The sequence below is a fragment of the Notolabrus celidotus genome, chromosome 6, assembly GCF_009762535.1.
Source record: "Notolabrus celidotus isolate fNotCel1 chromosome 6, fNotCel1.pri, whole genome shotgun sequence".
NCBI lineage: Eukaryota > Metazoa > Chordata > Actinopteri > Labriformes > Labridae > Notolabrus > Notolabrus celidotus.
Genome location: NC_048277.1, coordinates 24,589,567 through 24,610,847, shown reverse-complemented (window position 1 = coordinate 24,610,847; position 21,281 = coordinate 24,589,567). Strand labels below are relative to the sequence as shown.

At 39.8% G+C, this 21,281-nt stretch overlaps 1 protein-coding gene across 1 annotated transcript; it reads left to right on the top strand.

Moving 5' to 3' along the window:
* Positions 1-1,511: 1,511 nt before the first annotated feature.
* LOC117814642 (DNA-binding protein RFX7) lies at positions 1,512-19,844 on the top strand. The gene is made up of 10 exons (XM_034686097.1): positions 1,512-1,940; positions 6,340-6,373; positions 9,256-9,341; positions 9,765-9,803; positions 9,896-10,018; positions 10,106-10,222; positions 11,696-11,780; positions 11,868-12,075; positions 13,283-13,578; positions 13,672-19,844. Exons 1-10 carry the CDS (start codon positions 1,813-1,815, stop codon positions 17,035-17,037), a joined length of 4,482 nt encoding a protein of 1,493 aa, XP_034541988.1. The 5' UTR covers positions 1,512-1,812; the 3' UTR covers positions 17,038-19,844.
* The last annotated feature ends 1,437 nt before the right edge of the window (positions 19,845-21,281 follow it).

Below are 21,281 nucleotides of genomic sequence, written 5' to 3'. Positions count from 1 at the left end.
GTTGCCTGCTATTCTAAGCTTGGAGACCTTGATGTCTGACTGATCTTATCATATCTTAGACTCTGTGCACTGAAAAAGGCCGTGTCCCTGCAAAGGACAATGAAGTAGTCAAATACTGGGCTGGGAGACATTAAATAAACAAATCCAGAGCAGACAAACAAGTCCAACAAACAAGCAGAAACCACAGAGAAACGTTTCTATATATCCTTTCTTCCGTTGTTATTATTATTATCTCAAGATGTATAGAGTTTCTTTATTCTTGTTAACACCAGTATTTTAACTCAAGTAATAATTTGACAGAGCAACTTTCACTTGTATAGGAGTTATATTTGACCTGGAGGATACTTTGACTAAAGTAATGAAGACATGTACTTTGATCACCACTGTTAAACACCAGAAAACAATGAAACGCTACTTATCTTTTGAAATCTACACTTCAGTAAACCTGATTTGAAACTTGCAGGCTTTTATTTTATTTGTGATCACATTTTTATTGTAATTTCATGCAGTTACATACAAACATAGATTAACAAGGAACATACAGAATAAAGACCAAAACAAACAAACAAATAGATAAAAGAAATTAGAGGAAAAAAAAGGGAAACACAACAAACAAAACAACAGGTCCAGAGAAAATTCATATGTTGTGGTAATGTGGTGAAGTTATGTCGATGTAGGTAGTAAACCTGATTTGAAACTTGCATGCTTTATTTTTTTTGTGATCAATTTTTTATTGTAATTTCTGCAGTTACATACAAACATAGATTAACAAAGAACATACAGAATAGAAAACAAAAACAAACAAACAAATACATAAAAAAATAAAAATAAATAAAAAAAATATATAAAAGAGGGAAACACATCAAAACAAAACAAGATATCCAGAGAAAATTCATATGTTGTGGTAATGTGGTGAAGTTATATTGATGTAGATAATAAACCTGATTTGAAACTTGTATGCTTTTATTTTTTTGTGATAAATTTTTTTATTGTAATTTCTGCAGTTACATACAAACATAGATTAACAAGGAACATACAGAATAAAACCAATACAAACAAATATATATATATATATATATATATATATATATATATATTTTTTTTTTTTTTCTTTAAAGGGAAACACAAAAAAACAAAACAAGAGGTCCAGAGAAAATTCCTATGTTGTGGTAATGTGGTGAAGTTATGTCGATATAGGTAGTAAACCTGATTTAAAAATGGCATGCTTTTATTTTTTTGTGATAACATTTTTATTGTTATTTCTGCACTTACATACAAACATAGATTAATAAGGAACATACAGAATAAAAACCAAAACAAACAAATAGATTATTATTTCTTTTAACTAAATAAAAAGGGAAACACAACAAAACAAAACAGCAGCTCCAGAGAAAATGTATATGTTGTGGTAATGTGGTGAAGTTATGTCGATGTAGGTAATAAACCTGATTTGAAACTCTCATGCTTTTATATGGAGGGTAAAATCCCCCTGTACTTCCGGGCTGCAGCGTGCTACCTGTGCGTAGCTTGACGCAGGCAGCTCGTCTGTAGCTGCTGCTGGCTGCTGCAGGCGTGCTATTTGCGGCAGCGGAGAAGATCTCTGCGAAATGCCTTTTGTACTCCCGGATGTTTTTTTTGGTTTAGTTTTGTGTTTTGAGAGGGTCACATCGCAGCGTTTGTAGCCATGCTCTGTGGCGGATTCAGTGGGCTGTCCTAGCTGCCTGAGCCGCTCCAGCAGCGGTGGGTCCGGTGCAGTGCACAGCCGGGGATGAGGCCTACTTGTTAAAGCTCCCCCACCACCCCTCCATCGTGATGGCTGATGATCAACAACAACCTGGTCAGAAGCCTGCCTCGGGATTAGGCTCTCTTCCAGCGTTGGTGCCAGGACTCCAGGGGCCCGAGGCAAACGCGTTACAGTTCAAAATAAAGAATTCAATTTGGTAAGAATGGAAACGATCCTCGGGATGCAGCCACACTGTCCTTTTTCGCTAGCCGTAGCCTCATAATTAGCGTATCTAGCTCCTGGAGAGGCAGGGAGGCTGTGTGCTGCACAAAGCAGCCTCTGGAAATAACCCGAGTGCTCTTGTGCTAGTCTTTGATATTTGATAGAAACAGGATAGCAGCGAGGAAAGCAACACTCATTTATGCATTAATGACATTACTATAACGTTGGGTTTGCTCACACCAACAGTAGCTTTAATCAGTAGCAGCGAGCCAGAGGAGGCCATGTGATAGATGACACCGAATCCAGCGGTGGTGCTGATGCTCGGGATGACAGGTGTCAAAGCAGACAGCTCATCAGAGACAGCCTCACACTCATTCTCACTACATTTATGACTAAAGAACACACACATAAAAAAAATATGTTTGTTTGTTTTTTAATTTTCATGTTTAAAGTGGATTTGGACATTATCAGTAGGTGCATTTCGACCAAGAGTTCTGGGGTCTTTTAAGATAAGATAAGATAATATAAGATATTACTTTAATGATCCCAGGGGGAGAAAATCAGTTGTTACAGCAACCCAGACATAAGTACAGTCAAGAATTAAATTATTAAAATAAGATAAGTAAAAATAAAGATAGAATGCAATTTAGATATATACAATGTTACAAATGGAATTTAGATAAATACAAATGTTACAAATTGATTAAATTAAAATTTCAGTAATTATTAGGGGTGAGGATTGCCAAGAACATCACAATACTTGGGTCACGATATGATAATATCACGATTTCACAATATTGTGATATGTTGCAATATTCTACACAGTTAACTAAGAAAAAAATAGGGGTGGTGTGAATGTAAATCACAATATTATTCAAAATTGAAAGGACAAATTAAGTCAAAACTATTTGATTGAAAACAATTTTTCCGCTATATAGCTTTTGAAATACTGAAGTTGTATATAAGTTCTAATTCGGTTAAAATGTGAATTTTTATTTTTACAAAAATATCGTTATTGAGAGTTGAAATATCGATATCATATCGGAGGTCAAAGTATGGCGATATATTGCTGTATCAATATTTTTTTCACACCTCTATTAATTATAATAATTATCTTTATTTAAACTCGAAAATCATTGAGAGCAAATCCTCATTTACAATGACGACAAGCACATAAAAGAAATATTAAAATGCATGACAAGCAAATGAAAGATATAACCCTAAAATAATGATGATCAATTAAAAACAGACAACAATTAAATGTAATGTTACAGCCATTGTACAATAATGTTACACAAAGTCAGTTAAAACAGGTGCAATCAGAGGTTAAACATTTTTAAAACTAATGATTTAAAATGATTAAAAGAAACCAGTGCATTCATTTTTAAAGTTCTTTGAAGGGAGTTCCATGCAGATGGTTCAAAAATGCAAAAAGAAGATCTACCCAGCTCTGAATGAACTCTAGGAACCTGGAGAGTGAGCCAATCAGTGGATCTGGTGTGTTTTGCTCCACAGGCAGTGTTAAAATGTTTGAGTAGTGACAGGCTTACATGGTGTGATTATGGTTGGTAATGACAGATTAAGCAATATAAGACATAAATATGGGTATATAGTATGACCGTAAGTTGTACTAAACAATAATAATATAATCTAGCATAATATGATATTTTACCCCCTGGAACTACTTTCCCCAGAACTAAAAGGTTCCTGTGCCGCCATTGTTGTCTGCGTTTTGACCGCCGGCTGAAGTCCCGTGTACATTGTGCAAATCAGGCCGGCGACGTATGGAGAAAAACAAAGAATTAAATAATATTTTGAAATCTTATGAAAAAGCGAAATTATCCCAGGAACTCCCTCTGTGTTTCAACAACTGTGTAAACTCCACAAACACCGTAACATTCAACCAAAAGTCCCAGGACCTTTGAAAAGTACCACCCCCCAAGCAGGGGCTTTTCAGTGGGGTGATTATCTCCCCCTGAACTAAATTTAGACCCTGGGTCCTCCGGTTCAAATGTGCGTAGTTCAGGGTTAAAGTCCATAGTTCTGGGGTAAAGTTCCTGCGGTTGAAAAACGCCTAAAGCTAAGTTGTTTCATTTTGTGTGCTGGCCTGCTTGATTTTACTACATCGCTTTCCATTTTTTAATATGGGCCATTTCACATTTGTTCCACATATAATGGGAAGGAATGCAGATGTATTTATTGTTTTTCACTTAAATGCATCAACGTGGATTGAAGCATTTGTATTTAAGATAAGATAAGATATCCTTTATTTGTCCCACAAAGGGGAAATGCAAGTGTTACAGCAGCAAAGTAGATAGTGCAAAACAGTATACAGTAAACAAGAGCATATATAGCAATTATTAAAAAGTTATTAGCAATTAAAAAATAAAGAAGTAAGAATAAGCATATCTTATATACAAACCTAATTAGTAAATTTTCAAATATTTACAAAACCTGTGACGCGGTGAAAAATGTGCGCAGACTTGTAGCCTAGGTTTTAAAACAATGTACAGAACAGAACTGAGAAGATGAGAAGAAAAATGCATTGCACATGAAGGCAGAGAATCCCTCTCTTCCTTCATGTGCAATGCATTTTTCTATGGGGTAGATATTGCAGATGAGTCCGTTTTGGTGAGGTTATTGATGTTGATTATAGAGTTATTTAGATAACAGAATACCGAAGTGAGAACATTTTTAGAGGTATTTGCAAAAAATATTTATTATTGAAATCAAAATCTCTCATTTGCATCCAAAACCAGGATCATTACCTTTGGTGCACCTGCTGTCTTTATTACAGTATGTCTCTCTGATATTGTCTGATGAGAACCCTTGTAACTTAAATAGAGCAGGGCATTTAGTGTGTCAGTTATTACTTGTGTGTACAGATAATCAGTTTAAATATTTTTGAGCTTTATTATGCCCGATAAAGATACATAAGAGGAAGCCCCTAGATATTTTACAACGTAGCACCAGGAACATTTTTATCCCATTTAGCTCCTTCAGTTTCAGGATCCTGGTGTAGTGCCTGCAGACACTTTCAGTGGACATCTTCAATTAAGTTATCACTGACTTCTGTTCTTTTCCTACAATGAATGCTTGAATTTGTGCGGTGAAAAAGGTCAAAAGAATTTATGAATATAGCATACATGGCAGTGATTGTGTCAGAAAACTTCAGAGTGAAATAATTTGAAATAAAGTCAAACAAAAATGCAGAGTTTCAGCCCAGAAACCAATCAAAGGCACTCCCTGTAATCATCAGTGATCCGTTGGTGCCAAGACAGAGATCTGAGCCACATTATAAACATTTGTTTAGCTTGAGATGTTCCCAGGAGCACAGTGGGCGACATCATTGTGAAATATGGAAGCACCATTTTTTTTCTCCCAGTGTGGCATTCAGCTAACCTGGATAAGACTGGTCATGATGAGGGAGGTAACAAACAAACACAGGTGACATGGAAAACAGGTGCTAGGTCCTGCTGTTCCTCTGGCTAACACCATTTTTACAGTCATGTAGAGTGATGGCAGTATTGTACCATTTAGCACAACCACAACCTGAAGCATTCATCCAAGATGAGGCTGGAACTGTGTTCTGGGAGAGGTCTCTTGTCCTGTTTTCACCAGGTGTCCTGAGTGATCCAATCACACGTGGAAAGCTCTAAGTACAGTTGTAAACACAACCAAGATATATTAAGGACAGAGCAAATCCAGCAAGGCTTAGATTTTCAAAAACCTGAAGGTGGCAGGCACACCTGGTTTAGCCTCACTGAAGGGAAGACTACAGCTGGCAAAAAGTCAAGTTCAGCCCAATTTGTCTCAAAAAAATCTTAAATAAATAATAATAATTATAATACTAATAATTTTATTTGTAGAGCACTTTTCAAAACCAGGTTACAAAGTGCTTTACAATTATTTTAAAATATATTTCTTAAGACGGTTAAAATAAAATAAAGTCAAGGTTCTGAACTGGTGCAAATGAGAGATGGATGTTTTCTAATAAGTAAGGGGATTTAAAAAAACTCTAACTTTCCTTTTTTCATTTCACAAAAAGCCACTACACATCATAACATCAGATGTATTAATGAAAAAATATGTACTTTTTATTTCAATCACATGCTACAGTGAGTCAAAGTAACACATTATTAAAAGTGAAAAGTGTGTACCATCATTTTAAGATATTTTGAAAAAGAGTATCCATAATCTGCACAGTAAATGATAAGAATCAAAACATTACCTGTACTTATGATTATATAAAAACTCATTCTGGTATCTTATTTCATTTTAAATCTGCATGGCATCAGAAAAAGGAGAACAGGGATAAGAAATGAAAGTAAATGAAAATGTGCTTTACATTCCTTTTTATTAACGTTTCTGCTTTTTTCTCTTTCATATTGTAGCAAATCTGTACAATCAAAAGTGGACAGCATATTGGTGAGTATAAGAACATTTCACATGAAATCCTTATTAGTTAGCTAACACTTTATTACCACCTTTGAATAAGAAAGTCACATAAATGTAGCTCATTACTGAATACTCACAAGAAGAGCTGTGAAGCTTGTTTTTTTTTTGAATAAGTAACAATGTACAGTTCTCACTTACTTCATGCTTTAGGTTGTTTGCTCTACATTTAAATCACAGTTATAAGTACAAAAACAGACAAACACATTTGTGCCCTACGGACATTATCTTGGCCTGTAAATTCTCATCAATCCTTCAGCTTTTGAAATGTGACTTTTTGATGTCTGCATAGTTATATGAACTCCACTTATTTATGAATTTTTGTTGTTACTTTATCTGAGCTGAACCCTCCCAGGCCTCATATTCACTAACAAAGCCGTGCCAGATATATCAAAGCAACATGATCAGGCTTTGTAAAAAAAAAAAAAAGTGTTGCTAATAAAAACCACAGACAGTTAAAGGCCTGTATTTGACTTTCAACCAACCTGACTTGTGTTTGACAGATTCTGGCTCTCAGGTGTAGTCCCTTTCTTTTTTCACAAGAACAGAAAATCACAGTTTTAGCACTTCCTTCAATGTAAATGAGATGAGACAAAATGATTCATTTTTAAAAGATTTACAGTTGCAACACATAGGGTAACTGACTTGGATATCCACCGTCTACATAAATGTGTTTTTTTAAAGATGACAAGCTGGAATGAAAACAAGCCAAAATGAAACAGGAGTAACGAGGCTATTTTTAAAATGTAAGGAGTAGAAAGTACAGATAATTGCTTGAAAATGTAAGGAGTAGAAGTAACAAGTCAGCTGAAAATGATTACTCCAGTATAGATACCCAAAATTTCCATTTATTTGTACTTCGTTACTTGACACCTCTGTGAACAACCCCACCTGCATAATCCTGCATTTATGAATTAAATTTAAAAAAGAGAGAAAATACATGTGTCAGAAGAGTGTGGGAACATTTCAAACCAGTTGTACAAAATAATGTCTGAATACTAGGATTTAAACATGATGTCTGTTTATAAGGCGTTTATTTTGAAATAGAACTTGTAACATGCAGGTGGTGTGCAGCTAATTGTGTAACCACTGGATTGTTTCACAAAAGGTTTTCCATATCAGAGGCATGCGATTCTGTAAATGAAAATACAATTATGCAAATTAAATCAAACATCTGAGGTTGCCCAGGTTACCTGTTAGCATGCTAATGCTATACATAAATTCCAGGTAAGAAAATGTAAGGTGACAGTGCACCTAAAATAAAAGACCAAACTATCAGAGGAGGACTCAGACAGGTAACTTGCCCTGCGTTTGTCACAATTGAGTGTAGTAAATAGTGTCTTGATTCAGTGCTGATTGGCTGACAGCTCTCACCTCATTCATTCCAGTGTTGGTTACCCTAGCAACAAAGAAACAGATAGAAAATGACTAGGTGAGATGAGCCCATTCTTAGAAACCAATTGAAAGCAGCTGGGGTGGAATCAATAGAGAGGAGGCTGTGTGTCACACTCGAGTTGTAATTCAAAATCAGGGCTCAATTCTGAACCAGATCGCCTAAATGTTCAGTGTTTATTTACCTATTTATCTGCTGCTAAAAAAAAAGGGGGTTTGAGTCGCTTGTACATAAATGACATAAATATACAGAAAAAAGAACAACTGTAAACTGTACAAGGGACTAGGGTTGCAAAATTCTGGGAATTTTCAAAGTTGAAACCTTCCATGGGAATAAACGGGAATAAACCAGGAATTTACTAAATTGAAGGTTGGCTCTTAATAGGGAACTTAAATATAGTTTGGGAAAATATATTTTAGCATAATCCTGACTAAAACAACCAGATTTCATGCAAGTACAGTTGAATATCTATGCTATTCCTCAATCACATGCACATAGCACACTGCTTACTGCAGGGCTATTGAGACCACCCCCCCTACATGCACCGTGCATTCCTCCATCACATGCACAGATGATTTCTATTTTGGATGGATGTCTGCTTATAACAAAACAAATATTTATGCTTGGATATGATACCTTTCCATTAAATTACCCTCAATTCCCAGTTAAAGCTGCTGTGAGGAACTTTTGATTTACATCAATTTATGCGCCCCATTGTGGACAAAATGATACCTCTTATCTCTTGTTCTGTACATGCAAAAGTAGTGTTTTCAACAAAAACCTCACCCTGCTGTCTTTTAACAGCCAGATTTATCACTCAATGTGATTATTTGCCATGAAAACAGCCGAAAAAGGATGTTTCTAAAGTCAAATGTCAATCATGTGGTCTGACACCTACCCCCACTGAGTGGCATTAAAAATGACAACAGAGAAGGTATCAGTGTTGTTGTTTATGGTTTTGTTTGCTTTTTGAAGGTCATAAAGAGGCATCAGTGTTGGTTTCAGTCTGTTTCTCAGCTGGTGAAAAACTCCTCATAGTGCCTTTAATTCCCAAAAATTCCCATGGAAAGTTTCCACCCCTTTGCAACCCTACGTAGGACCTAACATCTGAAAGAAGACCTAAATGAATACTGTTATTAATTAAATTGATAAATGGATAAAAAACACAATAAAATAGTGAAATGATCCGTCTCATTATTATTATTTTTTCAAGTTATATATTTGGGCTTTTACAACTTTATTTTATAGAGGAGAGGACAGTGGATAGTGTAGGAAATTAGGAGAGAGTGGGGGAATGACATGCGGGCACGCAACTGAACCATTAGGCTAAGTCCGCACCCGAAATAATCGTCTTAATAAAAGGAATAAAAGAGACTTGTCCCAAAATAATTGAAACTACTTTTTGTATCTTGTATGTGTAATGGTGTTTTTCTACCTCTCCGTTTTTTGTTTTTTTTTACAGCAAGATGTTGAGAAGTTTACAGACATTGAAAAACTCTACCTCTACCTGAAGTTGCCTTCTGGTCCCAGCAGTGGCAATGACAAAAGGTACATCACAGACACACGCTGTACTCTGGTTCTTCCTCTCTGCTGTTACTTTCTCTCTCTCTCTTTCTCTCTCACACACACGGCTGCTTTGTTATGGCTTTCATTACATTATTGGCACTGTTGTCTCATTGCTTTGTCAGAAATGCGTCTCACTAGCTGCTTGGGACTTTGCAAACACAGTTAAAGGCAAAAAATGAAATCTTAAGTTTTTTCCTGCTTTTGCTATTTTTTGAGGCACTGTTGCCCACTGGTGAGCTTTTTTTCTTTCTGCGGTATTGTCATTTATTTTTTGGGCTGTTTGATTGATTATCATTGTAAAGCAAACCACTGATATGTGTAGACTTTTGCTATACCTAGCTGTCTGTGTTTCATTTGTTTCCCCATATCTATTCATCACCCCAACCCCCAAATTCTACCCATTTGGACTGAGAATGAGAGGGGGTCCTCCACTCCTGGATTATGGTATTATTAAAGTTTCTGTATTAACAAGAAATGAGGCATATAAAGATAGGACACTACCTCAACAAATTTATCTGTCTCATGTTTGATTTCAGCGATCAGAGTTCCATGTCGTCAAGCCGTACTCAACAGATGTATGCATTCAACTGGATACGGAATCACCTAGAAGAGCACCCGGAGACTTCCCTCCCAAAGCAAGAGGTGTATGATGAATACAAGTGAGTCTGATGGGTCAGTAACAGAACTGTACCTCACTTACAGGGTTTAGTACTGTATTATCTTACAGCGGCTCTCCTCTCTTTCAGGAGCTATTGTGACAATCTCGGCTACAATCCTCTGAGTGCAGCAGACTTTGGAAAGATCATGAAGAATGTCTTTCCTAACATGAAGGCACGTCGACTGGGCATGAGGGGCAAATCCAAATATCCTTTCATTCTTGCGGGCTTGTCTTCACAGGCTTCAATTGATCTGTGTTTCACCTTATTCTGTCTACACCTCTTTCTAACTAGTAAGTTGGTGCTGTTTGTTGGAAGTAGACATTTTGTTGCCCAGTGTTGTACAAGTTCATACTTTGAGATAGCTCAAAGTTCAGTTCATACTAGTTCAATTTTTTTAACTACACCTAAATTCTTTGTCAGAAAAGCCTCCTATGCTTCAATCCCTCCCCCTCAATCATTGTCATTCCCAAACTAAATTTGTATTTTACCATAGAATCAAAGACAGCTGTTATTAAAAGACAAGAAAATAACAAACATGGAAAAACATCTGCAGCTTTGAAAACTCTGAAACTCACTTATATCTTTAATTTGTAAAAGGATCCTACTTCAACACCCAAAGATTGGGGAAAGTCTGCTTCTTAAAAGATGATATGGTGGAAATGTTTTTCACATCCCCTAAAATTAAAGGGCTGCGTCTCTGATCTAGCAGGTCGGAACGCAACTGATCAGATATGTACGACTTCTATTTTTGCAGGATGCTGGAGCACAACGCATCAATTCAGCACAGAGCAGAAGGAGCAAAACAGGAAGTCAGGCACCAAAACAAAATGTAAATATCCGGTTAATTTTCAGAATAAAACACTCAGGCCTGGAGTCATCAAGTCAGAGGTTTTCAGAGGCTGATAAAGACAACATGGATGAGGAGAGGAGGAGGAGAATCCTTGATTCAGTGATTGCCACGGGAAAACCTCAGTCACATGACTCCAGCTGTCCGGCGGTCCTGCTCCGAAAACACTACCGGTGGGTGTTGACGGACAAGGGACTGGACACGGATCTGGTGGAAGTCCCGTGTAAGCCTTGCTGAATGTCTTCTGTGTGCTGTAAATCCAAATTCAGCTGCCATGAAACACTGGGTATCTCTCAGCAACTCTCTGTACATCTCTGATGCTCCCAGAATGTGAGCAGTCATTCACTGTCTCCAGAGTGAACTACGTTCACGTGCAATTTGAGCTGTTCAGCTTACAGTTCTCCAAAATATGATTGTGTTTGGTTAATGCATTCATTCTAGTGCGTTCACACACAACACTGGTGGCGCCATTCAGGCGCGAATATTCAAAGTCACAAATCTTTTTCCTTTCCATGAACTTTTAATTCAAGAAATTACAATGACATGCTTTCCATAACCTAATTAATGTCATTGATACCCTCGAAATTTTCTTTTTTAAGTAATATTTTTGGCATTTTTCTTTTCATGAATTAGACAGCTGAAGAGAGACAGGATATGTTAGGAGTAGAGAATGTAGGATGAATTGCAGCAAAGAGTCATGGCCGATCAGAGGATGAGAAAAAAGGAATACTCATTAAATAAGGATTTGACCTGGCCCAACAGAAAAACAGCATAATGTGTACATTTTTACTTCCAGTCAAAATGTTATAGACACCTTAACTCCTCCTCACATACTGTTATAGCGGGTTAAGGAAGAAAGCTTTTGTTCACATGCCGTCTTTACCCAATCTCGACCTGCAGAAGTCTGGTGATGGGGTAAGTCTAAAACCTTAAATCAACATAAAGTCTTCTGTCTTTTAAAACACTCTGACATCCATCCACTCCTGGTGTGTTTGACTGCAGTGTGAACTGATGGAGCCGACGGGCCAGTCCCCGAGCGCTGAGGATGAGATGAGATCTGCAGCCTGTGGACTGGTGTGTGAGTGGGCCCAGAAGGTTCTGAGTCGTCAGTTTGACAACGTGGAGGATCTGGCCCGCTTCCTGCTCAATAGCCACTACATTGGTACTAAGTCCATGGCTGCACTCACTGTTATGACCGGAACACCCACAGGTAGAGACGTCCTCTAATCTGTTGTCTGCTCATTTTACCAGTGTGTACTTATGTGTATTTATACTCGTTTGGAAAGCTGTGTTATGTTTGATGCTTTATCTGAGGAGGGATAAGAAAAGTTGTAATTCATATGTTAACTAAAACTTCCTATAATCATATTAAATAGAGCTTGAAAAAGTCCCCTAATGTCCTCTCTGAAGTCTGACTTCTGCCTGACACGATGGTTCAAACCAGCCTTAACAAAAGGAAATACCTTTCACATTTACTGCTTCATTAGTAGTTTGTGTTGCTATTGTTTCAATCACTTACTCATTCTCAAATGAGGGCTCATTGCAAATTCTCCAACAGTGAAGAAAGAGAATGACAGCCTACTCGCATACACAAAAAGATGTTACATGACTCATAGATTAAACCCATCTTGTATAACAAGTTCAGTAGTTTGCCAACTAATTTGCATGGAATTTCAATAAGAAATGACAAAAATAATCCAGATTTATTGTTCTGTTTAACACTTTTATAAAGGTTTAAAATTCTTGATATGAACTGTCCATAATACAGTGCTGATCAAAATTTTAAGACCAGTTGAAAAATTGCACAAATTTACATTTTGTGCTGTTGGATCTTAAAAAGGTTCTAAGTAGAGCTTCAAAATGCAAAAAGAAATGGGAGGGAGACAAAAAGACCAAGGGAAGTTTACAAAAATGGACATCAGTTCCAGACAGTGGATGCCTTCTGTGAAGCCATCTTCACCACTTGGAGCAATGTTCCCTCTAGCCTCCTGGAAACACTCTCATCAATCCTACCAAAACAAATTTTTGAAGTGATCAACAAGAACGGTTGAGCTACTCATTACTGAGTCCTGTTTTGAAACTCTTCTTCCCATTTTGGAGGGTTTTCAGAGTTTTTTTGAGCTGTGGTCAGTTTGATTGTTGTTTTCAATAAATTGCTTACTCAAATTTTTTTTTGTCACTCCCATTTCTTCCTTTTTGCTTTTTGAAGCTCTACTTAGAACCTTCTTAAGATCCAACAGTGCAAAATGTAAATTTGTGCAATTTTTCAACTGTTCTTAAAATTTTGATCAGCACTGTATTTCCCTGTCTTATACGTTCTCCAGCAAGAGAACAATGCCTCCATTGGCCTCAACTGGTTAAATGTTCTTAGCTCTTGTTGTATCTTAGCTAATTACCATCTTTGGATTTCCCCACAGGAATGAAGACGCCAACCCCAGCTTCTGCATTTGTGCCCACGGCTGAGGCGAACTCTTTCCAGCCCCAGGTGAAGACCCTGCCCTCTCCCTCTGTTGATGCAAAGCAGCAACTACAGCGCAAGATCCAGAAGAAGCAGCAGGAGCAGAAGCTTCACTCACCCCTTCCCAACGAGACCCAGGTCAAGAGAACTGAAGCCAGTACCCCGGGACCCACAATCCCCTGTGGCAGCCCTGCTCTGCTCTCCCCTCAGCCTACCATAGGCATCGTAGTAGCAGCCGTCCCAAGCCCAGTCACGGTATGTGGAGTTTTTTCCTCATGATTATGCTCATTTATGGAAGGGATTTATGTGATTTGATCTAATTTTATGATCCTATTGTCCCTCGGCTAGGTACAGAGAAGCAGGCAGTTAATGACTTCGCCCAGCCCTGTTGGGACAGCAGAGGGGAAGGTGCTGCCTGTGAACTTTCAAGTGGTCACTCAGTCTCTTAAACAGTCCCCCAAAACACCCCAGAACATCTCAGCCAGTCCTGTGGGTGACCGTCTGGCGAGACACGGTACACGGTACGCCCAAATTCTGCCTAAGCCCTCCGCCACCAGTGCCATCACGCTGCGCTCACCCCCCACCCTGCTCATAACCAACAGCCCCATCAAAACTGTGATGCCCACTCCCCACGTCAGCTCAGTCAATGTTGTGAAGATGACGGCCATCGCTCTGGCTCCCAGCAGCAGCAGTGCGACTGTTCGTCCTGCCTCCGCAGGTGTGACTACTATAGCTCACTCGGAAGATTCCCAGCATCTGCATGGTGGGAGCTTGGTTGCTCCTCCGTCTCCTGCAATCAGACCCAGTGTTCAAGTCTGCACCCAAATTCTTTCCACCGACATCAAAGCGTTGTCTGAAGCTGGAAGTGACAACCACCCCACCATGGTCACTGAGAAAACCGCTCTAGGGGCCAAAGAGGAGAGAGTGGCGAAGTTCAGGGCTGCCAGTGAGCCAAGCTTCCTGGTGAAGTGTTCTCCAGTACCTGACAGGGGGGTGAGGATAAAATGTGACCCCACATCCCCTCCCATCTCAATAGCTGTAGCTGGGACTCAGGACAGCAATAACAGTAACTGCCATGACAGTACTTTGTACTTGACTGTTGATAATCACAACTCCAATGGCAACACTTCATCCAAAAGCTCCTCCGCTGTTACCCCAACATCAAAGGATCCCTGCCAGGATGCCAAGAGCCCCAGGAAGCGCACAGGCCCAAGTGGGGATTCCCATGTGATTCCTGTGAAGAGGGTGTTTATCTCCCAGCAGCCAGTGGCTATAGTTGACAATCCCAAGCCCGGACTCAGTGCTGCAGTGAAGAGGCTCCCCAGACCGGGAACCCCGGCTCGACCAGAGAGTGCCCCCTGCAAAGTGACTGTGAAACACACCATCATAGGGCCCACACAGATTCTTGCACTCTCCGACTCGCCCATCACACACACAGAGGGCTCCCAGACTGTTGTCAAACCCCAAGCCTTGGTGGTGAAGCACGAAGACCGTTCTCTCAGCACTGATACCAGCACTGGAGCGGTTGGTAGCAACACGTCCGATCAGGTGTTGCTACAACAGATCACCGGGGACCCTCACGCCATACCAGCCAACTCAGGAGCACACGCAGCCTCTGCGATGGGCGACCTAAAGAGCACAATATGGGAGGAGGGTCAGCTTGACGAGCTTCGAAAGCAGGCGTTTGCTCAGCAGATACCAGCAGAACACAAACAAGCCCCCACCGACCAACTTTCCATTATAGCTCAACCACCCGAGTCCTCAGGTCAGCTAACCCTCACGCAGGAGATGGTTGACTTTGCAGGTTCTCAGCCTAATATGGACTACTTCCCGTTCAATGATGACGACATGACACAGGACAGCATCGTGGAGGAGCTGGTCCAAATGGAGGAGCAGATGAAGCTGAAGGGTCTGTTTGGCAGCTGCGTTGAAGTGTCTTTACAAGGCCAGTCAGCCAGCAATCAAGGCTCTATCCTCAATGCTCACCAGTCAGGTACTACCTTCTACCACTCGGCCCACAGTAGTACCACTCCAGTCCAAACTCCCACTCCAACACCAACTCCAACACCTACGCCAACCCCCACCTCTGAAATGACACTCGGACACAGCATGACACGAGAGAGCCCCTGCTCCCGCATGGCTCCTATCACCCCCGTGGATGGAGCCATGGGTCGCCACACCCCCATCAGCACACCTCTGTCCAACTGCAGCAGCAGCGTCCCCCCAAGCCCGGTGGAGTGCAGGAACCCTTTCGCGTTCACTCCCATCAACTCAAGCATTACAGGTTATCACGACGCCAGTATCGTCTCCAGCAGCCCGGTTAAGCCCATGCAGAGGCCGATGGCAACACACCCCGATAAGGCTAAACTAGAGTGGATCAACAACCGCTACAACAGCACCTCTGCAGGTCCTTTGTCCAACCACAGCATCGGAATTCTTCCCAGCTACCAAGACTTGGTGGACGACCAGTTTCGCAAGCCACATGCCTTTGCAATCCCTGGCCAGTCTTTTCAGGCTCAGACGAGACAGGATGCTCACTTCGGCCGTTTGACCCCCATGTCCCCGGTGCAGCAGGTATCTGGTGTAACAACTCCCACTAAACAGGAGAGTTTTGCTGTGCCCGCTCCCTTAGACAGCAAGGCATCAACCTCATCCGCATCGGGTACTTTCCGTTGCCGCAGTGTTAGCCCCGCTGTGCGCCAGAGAAACTTCAGTGGTAACACCAACCCTCTGACCACCAACACCACCACCACAAATACCACCTTCACTGCAACTACTCGAGCCGTTATCTCGCCCTTTAACTCCCCAATCACCTCTGAGGTGCTCAGCATCCTGTCCAACAGCCAGGCTGTCGGCTCTGTCCACAGCATGGTCCAGCGTAGCCAATCTGTACCTCTGAACATCATGATGCAGAGCGAGATGCTGCCAGTGCAGGGTCAGAGTAACACCGCCAAAATCACCAATGTTCTCCTCAGCAAGATGGAGGCCGACGGAGATGATTCTGTACGTGGCCTGGGCATAAACAACCTCCCCTCTAATTACACAGCCCGTATGAATCTCACACAGATCCTGGAGACCACTCCTGGCTTCGCTGGAGGAACCGCTCACCAGAATCAGTTAGCTCCTGTTAGCTCCAGCCCTGCCGCCTTTGAGCTCCAGCAGCACGGCTACCTAAACACTGGGAGTGGAGAACAGGTGAGTTTCTCCACTGGGGATGGCCAAGCACAAGCAGGTTCTGGTGAGCAAGACCAGCAGCAGCAGCAGCAGCAGCAGCTCCAGGAGAATCCTGTGCAGACACAACCACAGCTCCTCCTCCAGAGCACACAGCAGCAGCAGCAGCAGCAGGAGGTGGAGGACCAGCAGCAACAGCTGGATTTCAACAACACTGTCAAGGACTTGTTGGGGGATGACGGCCTTAACCCCAGTTCCCAGTTAGTGGGTCAGGTAGCTTCGGAGCTCAACGCCGTGGCGTCTGACTTCTCAAACGACATCAGACTGACCTCAGATCTGTCCAGTAGCATCACTGACCTTAACACGTTGGACACAAACCTGCTGTTTGACCCCAATCAGCAGCAGGAACAATATGAAGACTCAACACTGGAAGAACTGAAAAACGACCCGCTTTTTCAGCAGATATGCAGTGATACTGTGAACTCTGGTTTTGACTGGCTAGAGAGCAAAGACCAGCCTACGACAGTAGAGATGCTGGGCTAATGTTATCTTTCATTGTGTATGATTTCCGTTCTCTGTTGTTTGTTTGGTGCGTATGTAGTATATCTGTTTTTAAACTATACTTTGTTGGGATTTGTCTGGACTTTGCCATTCGTTCAGTTAAAAGTGCCAGGCTTACCAGAAAATCTCTCCTACTGACGTTTGGTTACTTCTCTCCTTTTGCATTCGTTACCTGAAGTTTCAGTACTTAACCCCTTTTTTCTCCCTCATCTGAAATTAGAAATGTAAGAATTTCAAGTTCAACAGTGTGAGTACTTGGTGGCAGCATGCACTTGCAAAGAGCAGGTTTGTACGGTAGGGACATTAGAGAAACATAATCTTCCATGTTATAATCAATCAATAATGCAATATTTGTATTTAACGAACAAGCGAGATGGGTAGGAAATTTGGCACAAAAGACCAAAAAGCGTATGCTGTTGTGTACCATTTTAAGTGTGTGCAGTTCAAGTTCAACCAAATGGGGACACTATTGGGACGGTAGAATATGCACAGAATAGTTGTAGTACATTTGCCTGCCATATCTGAATATTAAAAAGGGTAGCATCTTGTGCTGCCAGGTGCTGAATTTATGACATAATCTTTATACTTTATCATAACCAAATCAGTGCAGAACTGATTCACATCTGAGCATTGTCCAAGAGTGAAATTTTTCTTAAAGCCTATACTTCTAGTACTGTTTAATATCTTATAAAGGGAGTAGATGAATCAGTAGGGAGAAGATGGGAATTCAGGCCACCTTGTGGACTACACATGGAGAGGAATCAACAACTGGCTGCCTTATTCCCAAAGCCAAGGCCTTATGCCATCTTTAGAGAGACTGTACATAGTAAAATGTGGAGAATCTTCGGAACCATCCAGAGCTTCATCATATCAAGGCAGCTGTTACTCTGATGTTTTCAGTACTATTTCTTATTGTTTTTCTTTTGCAGTGTTACAATATAGAGTCGTATTGTATAGGCTAAAGACTACACTATGTGTGCCCTTAATAGTGATGGACTTTGGGGAATTTGATAGGCTGTCATTTCATGAGAACCATGGCAGGCACACTTTGAGTCATGAGAATTCTTTTGGCATGCTATATACTCCCAGCTTGGATAAGAATATCAATGGTATGGAGAAGGCTTAGTTACATAGAGGGCCAGAGGCTGGCATGTATGTTTTGATGTCATCGTGAGATCAAGAAGAAGTGAAATGTGGTGTTTGTGGAGAATCCAGCCTTATTTCCATACCAAAGATGCTCTGTTTTAAAAACATAAGAGATTATTACACATAGAGACACTCCTAGTTAACATTAACAGCAACGGGAAGCAGGCAGCCTCGGAGATATAAAAGAGTTTTATTGCATTTGACAAAAACAATTAAGTTGCATAAATCTTATGTACAGTATGTAAATTAGTGAAATGGTCACTGTCCTATGTTTTATAGGTAACAATGGACCTGAAAGCATGTTGAAACCATCACTGCTAGCCAGGTAGGCTATGTGATACAGTAGGATGCTTGCTTGAGTTTTTGGCTATTGTCAATGTTGTATAAGTCATGTTTAAGCTCCATCTGTAAATAGGATAGATACATAGAGATTTGATGTATCAAGACACTATATTATGGCCATTATTCTAGCTAAGTATGTGCCATTTAAAAGAAAAAAAGCTTATCTATAGTCGGCAAGATACTGTATGTTGTGTGTTACATTTCTGGCTCAATGTGTCGTAAAAGTAATGCTGTCTGGTCTCGCTTGCTGATTTTATTTTACGTTTTTTCTATTCAAAGATAATAGGTCTCTGCAGTTGCAGAAGTGATGTGTGCTTTGAGCAGGATCAATAGCATGGTATATTGAGAAAAAAAAGTTGTGATACTGTTAGCTGGTTGCAAACATCTCTGTGACAGACATTGTGCTCAAAGCCTTTCAGCAGACACTGGAAAAAAAAAAAAGATTACTCATGTTTCATCAAACTTTGGAGGTTCACATTATTGCACTAAATTTTTATGACACATGGCTTTGCCATATCTTTATGGACAAATGTAACGATGGATGCCCACAAAAAAGAAAAAAAATATTTTTTATGACAAGATGAGTAGGGAAATTAAGAAAATGACTAATTGTCTTGTAGCAAAATGTGCATTAATCTCAGTGAGATACACATTTCTTACTCATTCTCATACATGAGAATATAAAGCATTGAGGGAAAAAAGAAAAATAACCTTTTAAAACCTACATGCTCATTATGTTGATAAATGATTGTACGCACGCTTGCGTGATGATTTCTGTTGTACTTTGTATTCTTGGTAACCACTGTCATCTGTGATTTGGGCAGGTTCTGTTAACCAGACTGGCAGTGCTAGTTTCATGAGTTACATTACTTTTGTTGTGTTTTGTTTACTAAGTTAATGTCGTTCTTTATGTAATGTTGATGGATTTTTTTTTTGTTTATTTGACATATTCTTCCTTTGCAAAATGCATTTGTGAAGAAATTTCTTCTTTTTTTTTTAACAATAAGGCACTGATATTTGAATTTGAATGAAGGAAATGCACCTCTTTGTGAGTTCAGGAGCTCCATCAAGCAGTGACTCTGATTCTTTACCTTTGACTGACCCAGAACCAACTCTGTTTGACTATCTCTGTCCATTTCTACCAGTAGAAAAAAACCCTCCTCTGTGGTGTTGTCTGGTGTACTGCTTAATGTACAGTAGCTTGTTAATATTGCAAACGCGTTGTTTCTTTTTTCAATGGAAAGTACTCACTGGTGAGATTTTTAAAGTGGTTTTAAAAGCCAATAAACTTTTTTAAAGAATGCGCTGAGAATTTTGCATCTTATTTTGTTTTCTATCTCTTTGCTGTAAATATAAAATAAAAATGATGTTTCAAATCATAAAATATGATTTTTAAAATCAAAAGACTAATTAACATCACATTTAGTATTTGAAATGGTTTATTCATGTTTCCACACTTCCTAATTTAGTGTGATGTTATAAGATTATCAGTTAATAACTGTGGGAGAGAAATGATGGTCTATTTGCCCTGTAGATGATGGACCCAACCCAACTTTTAATTGGACATCATTGTACATACTTTTTTTAAATACAATAAAAACACAGATTTGTATTTGCTATGGTTAAACACCAAAACCTTTTTAATATTTTAGCAATTAAACCTATGCAAACTAAAAAGCTTTCCACATCATCCTCTTGGCATGAGGTCAGAGGTCATCAGCTCTTCAAATGACCCCTAAGGTCAGTGGGGGGTGGCCTCTCCTAGAGATGAGCTCCAGCCAATCAGAGCTGGGTTTGTTCCTCCTCTGCTCTGCTTTCCCAGGGCCTCCTCGTATTCAAAACATGTTAATGACCTTAACCCTATTGATCATGGCCAAACAGCCTGACCTTTAGCCATGTGGAGCTCGGTGGTAACCTCCACCTACGCATCATAACATTTGGCAACATGAGTCGACAGATTTCACAGCTGGTATTGAATCCCATTTTCAGTTTGTACACAACAAATCAATAACCAAAGAAAGTAAAGCACAATGTCATCATTACAGATAATGTTTTAAGGCATTCAAATATTATCATCTCTTGACGAAATAAACCCTTCAAGTGTTTTTAGAGTTATTAAGAAACTTTTCAGAGGACTCATTTATTTGAATTCTTCTTTGTAAAACTGATGAACCCCGAGTCTAACTGATGTTAGTCACCATGTCTCTGACACACATCATGTCAGTTAACAGGCCAACACCTATAAGTAACAATAAACTATAATATAAAAGTATCTGACTTATTAAATACATGGTGTTTAAGCATAAGATATAAATCTATTTCTCCTGAAAGCAGAATAATTACAAAGTAAATATAAAATCTGTATCACTAAGTAAAACACATTATTGGATGCAATTAATCTAACCATTAGCTTTGAGACTTAAATCATAACTTTAAGGCTTTAGATGATTAAATCAATAGTTAGTCCCAATCAATATATAATTAAACTCAAACCCCCTGCCTCATTTGATTGGATATTGAAGAGTAGAGGTGCATGTTTGTGGCAATAATCCCTTAAATCATTACACATTCATAGATACTGTTAATAATAATTATAAAACATCTCTAGAAAGGGAAACACACTCTCCATTTTGAAAGTGACGACAGTGTTTACCTGAACCAATGGCTATCTGTTTCACTGATACGGCATGGCCGATCTCACAGCTGGACCCCCTTTGTGTTACTATTGAATGAGGGCT

Excerpts from the sequence above, each read along its gene's own strand:
- LOC117814642 (XM_034686097.1), top strand. The coding sequence starts at position 1,813 with ATGGCTGATGATCAACAACAACCTGGTCAGAAGCCTGCCTCGGGATTA. Across the intron at positions 10,223-11,695 it reads GGCATGAGGGGCAAATCCAA|ATACTGTTATAGCGGGTTAA; the intron begins ATATCCTTTCAT and ends ACTCCTCCTCAC. Across the intron at positions 13,579-13,671 it reads CCGTCCCAAGCCCAGTCACG|GTACAGAGAAGCAGGCAGTT; the intron begins GTATGTGGAGTT and ends TCCCTCGGCTAG.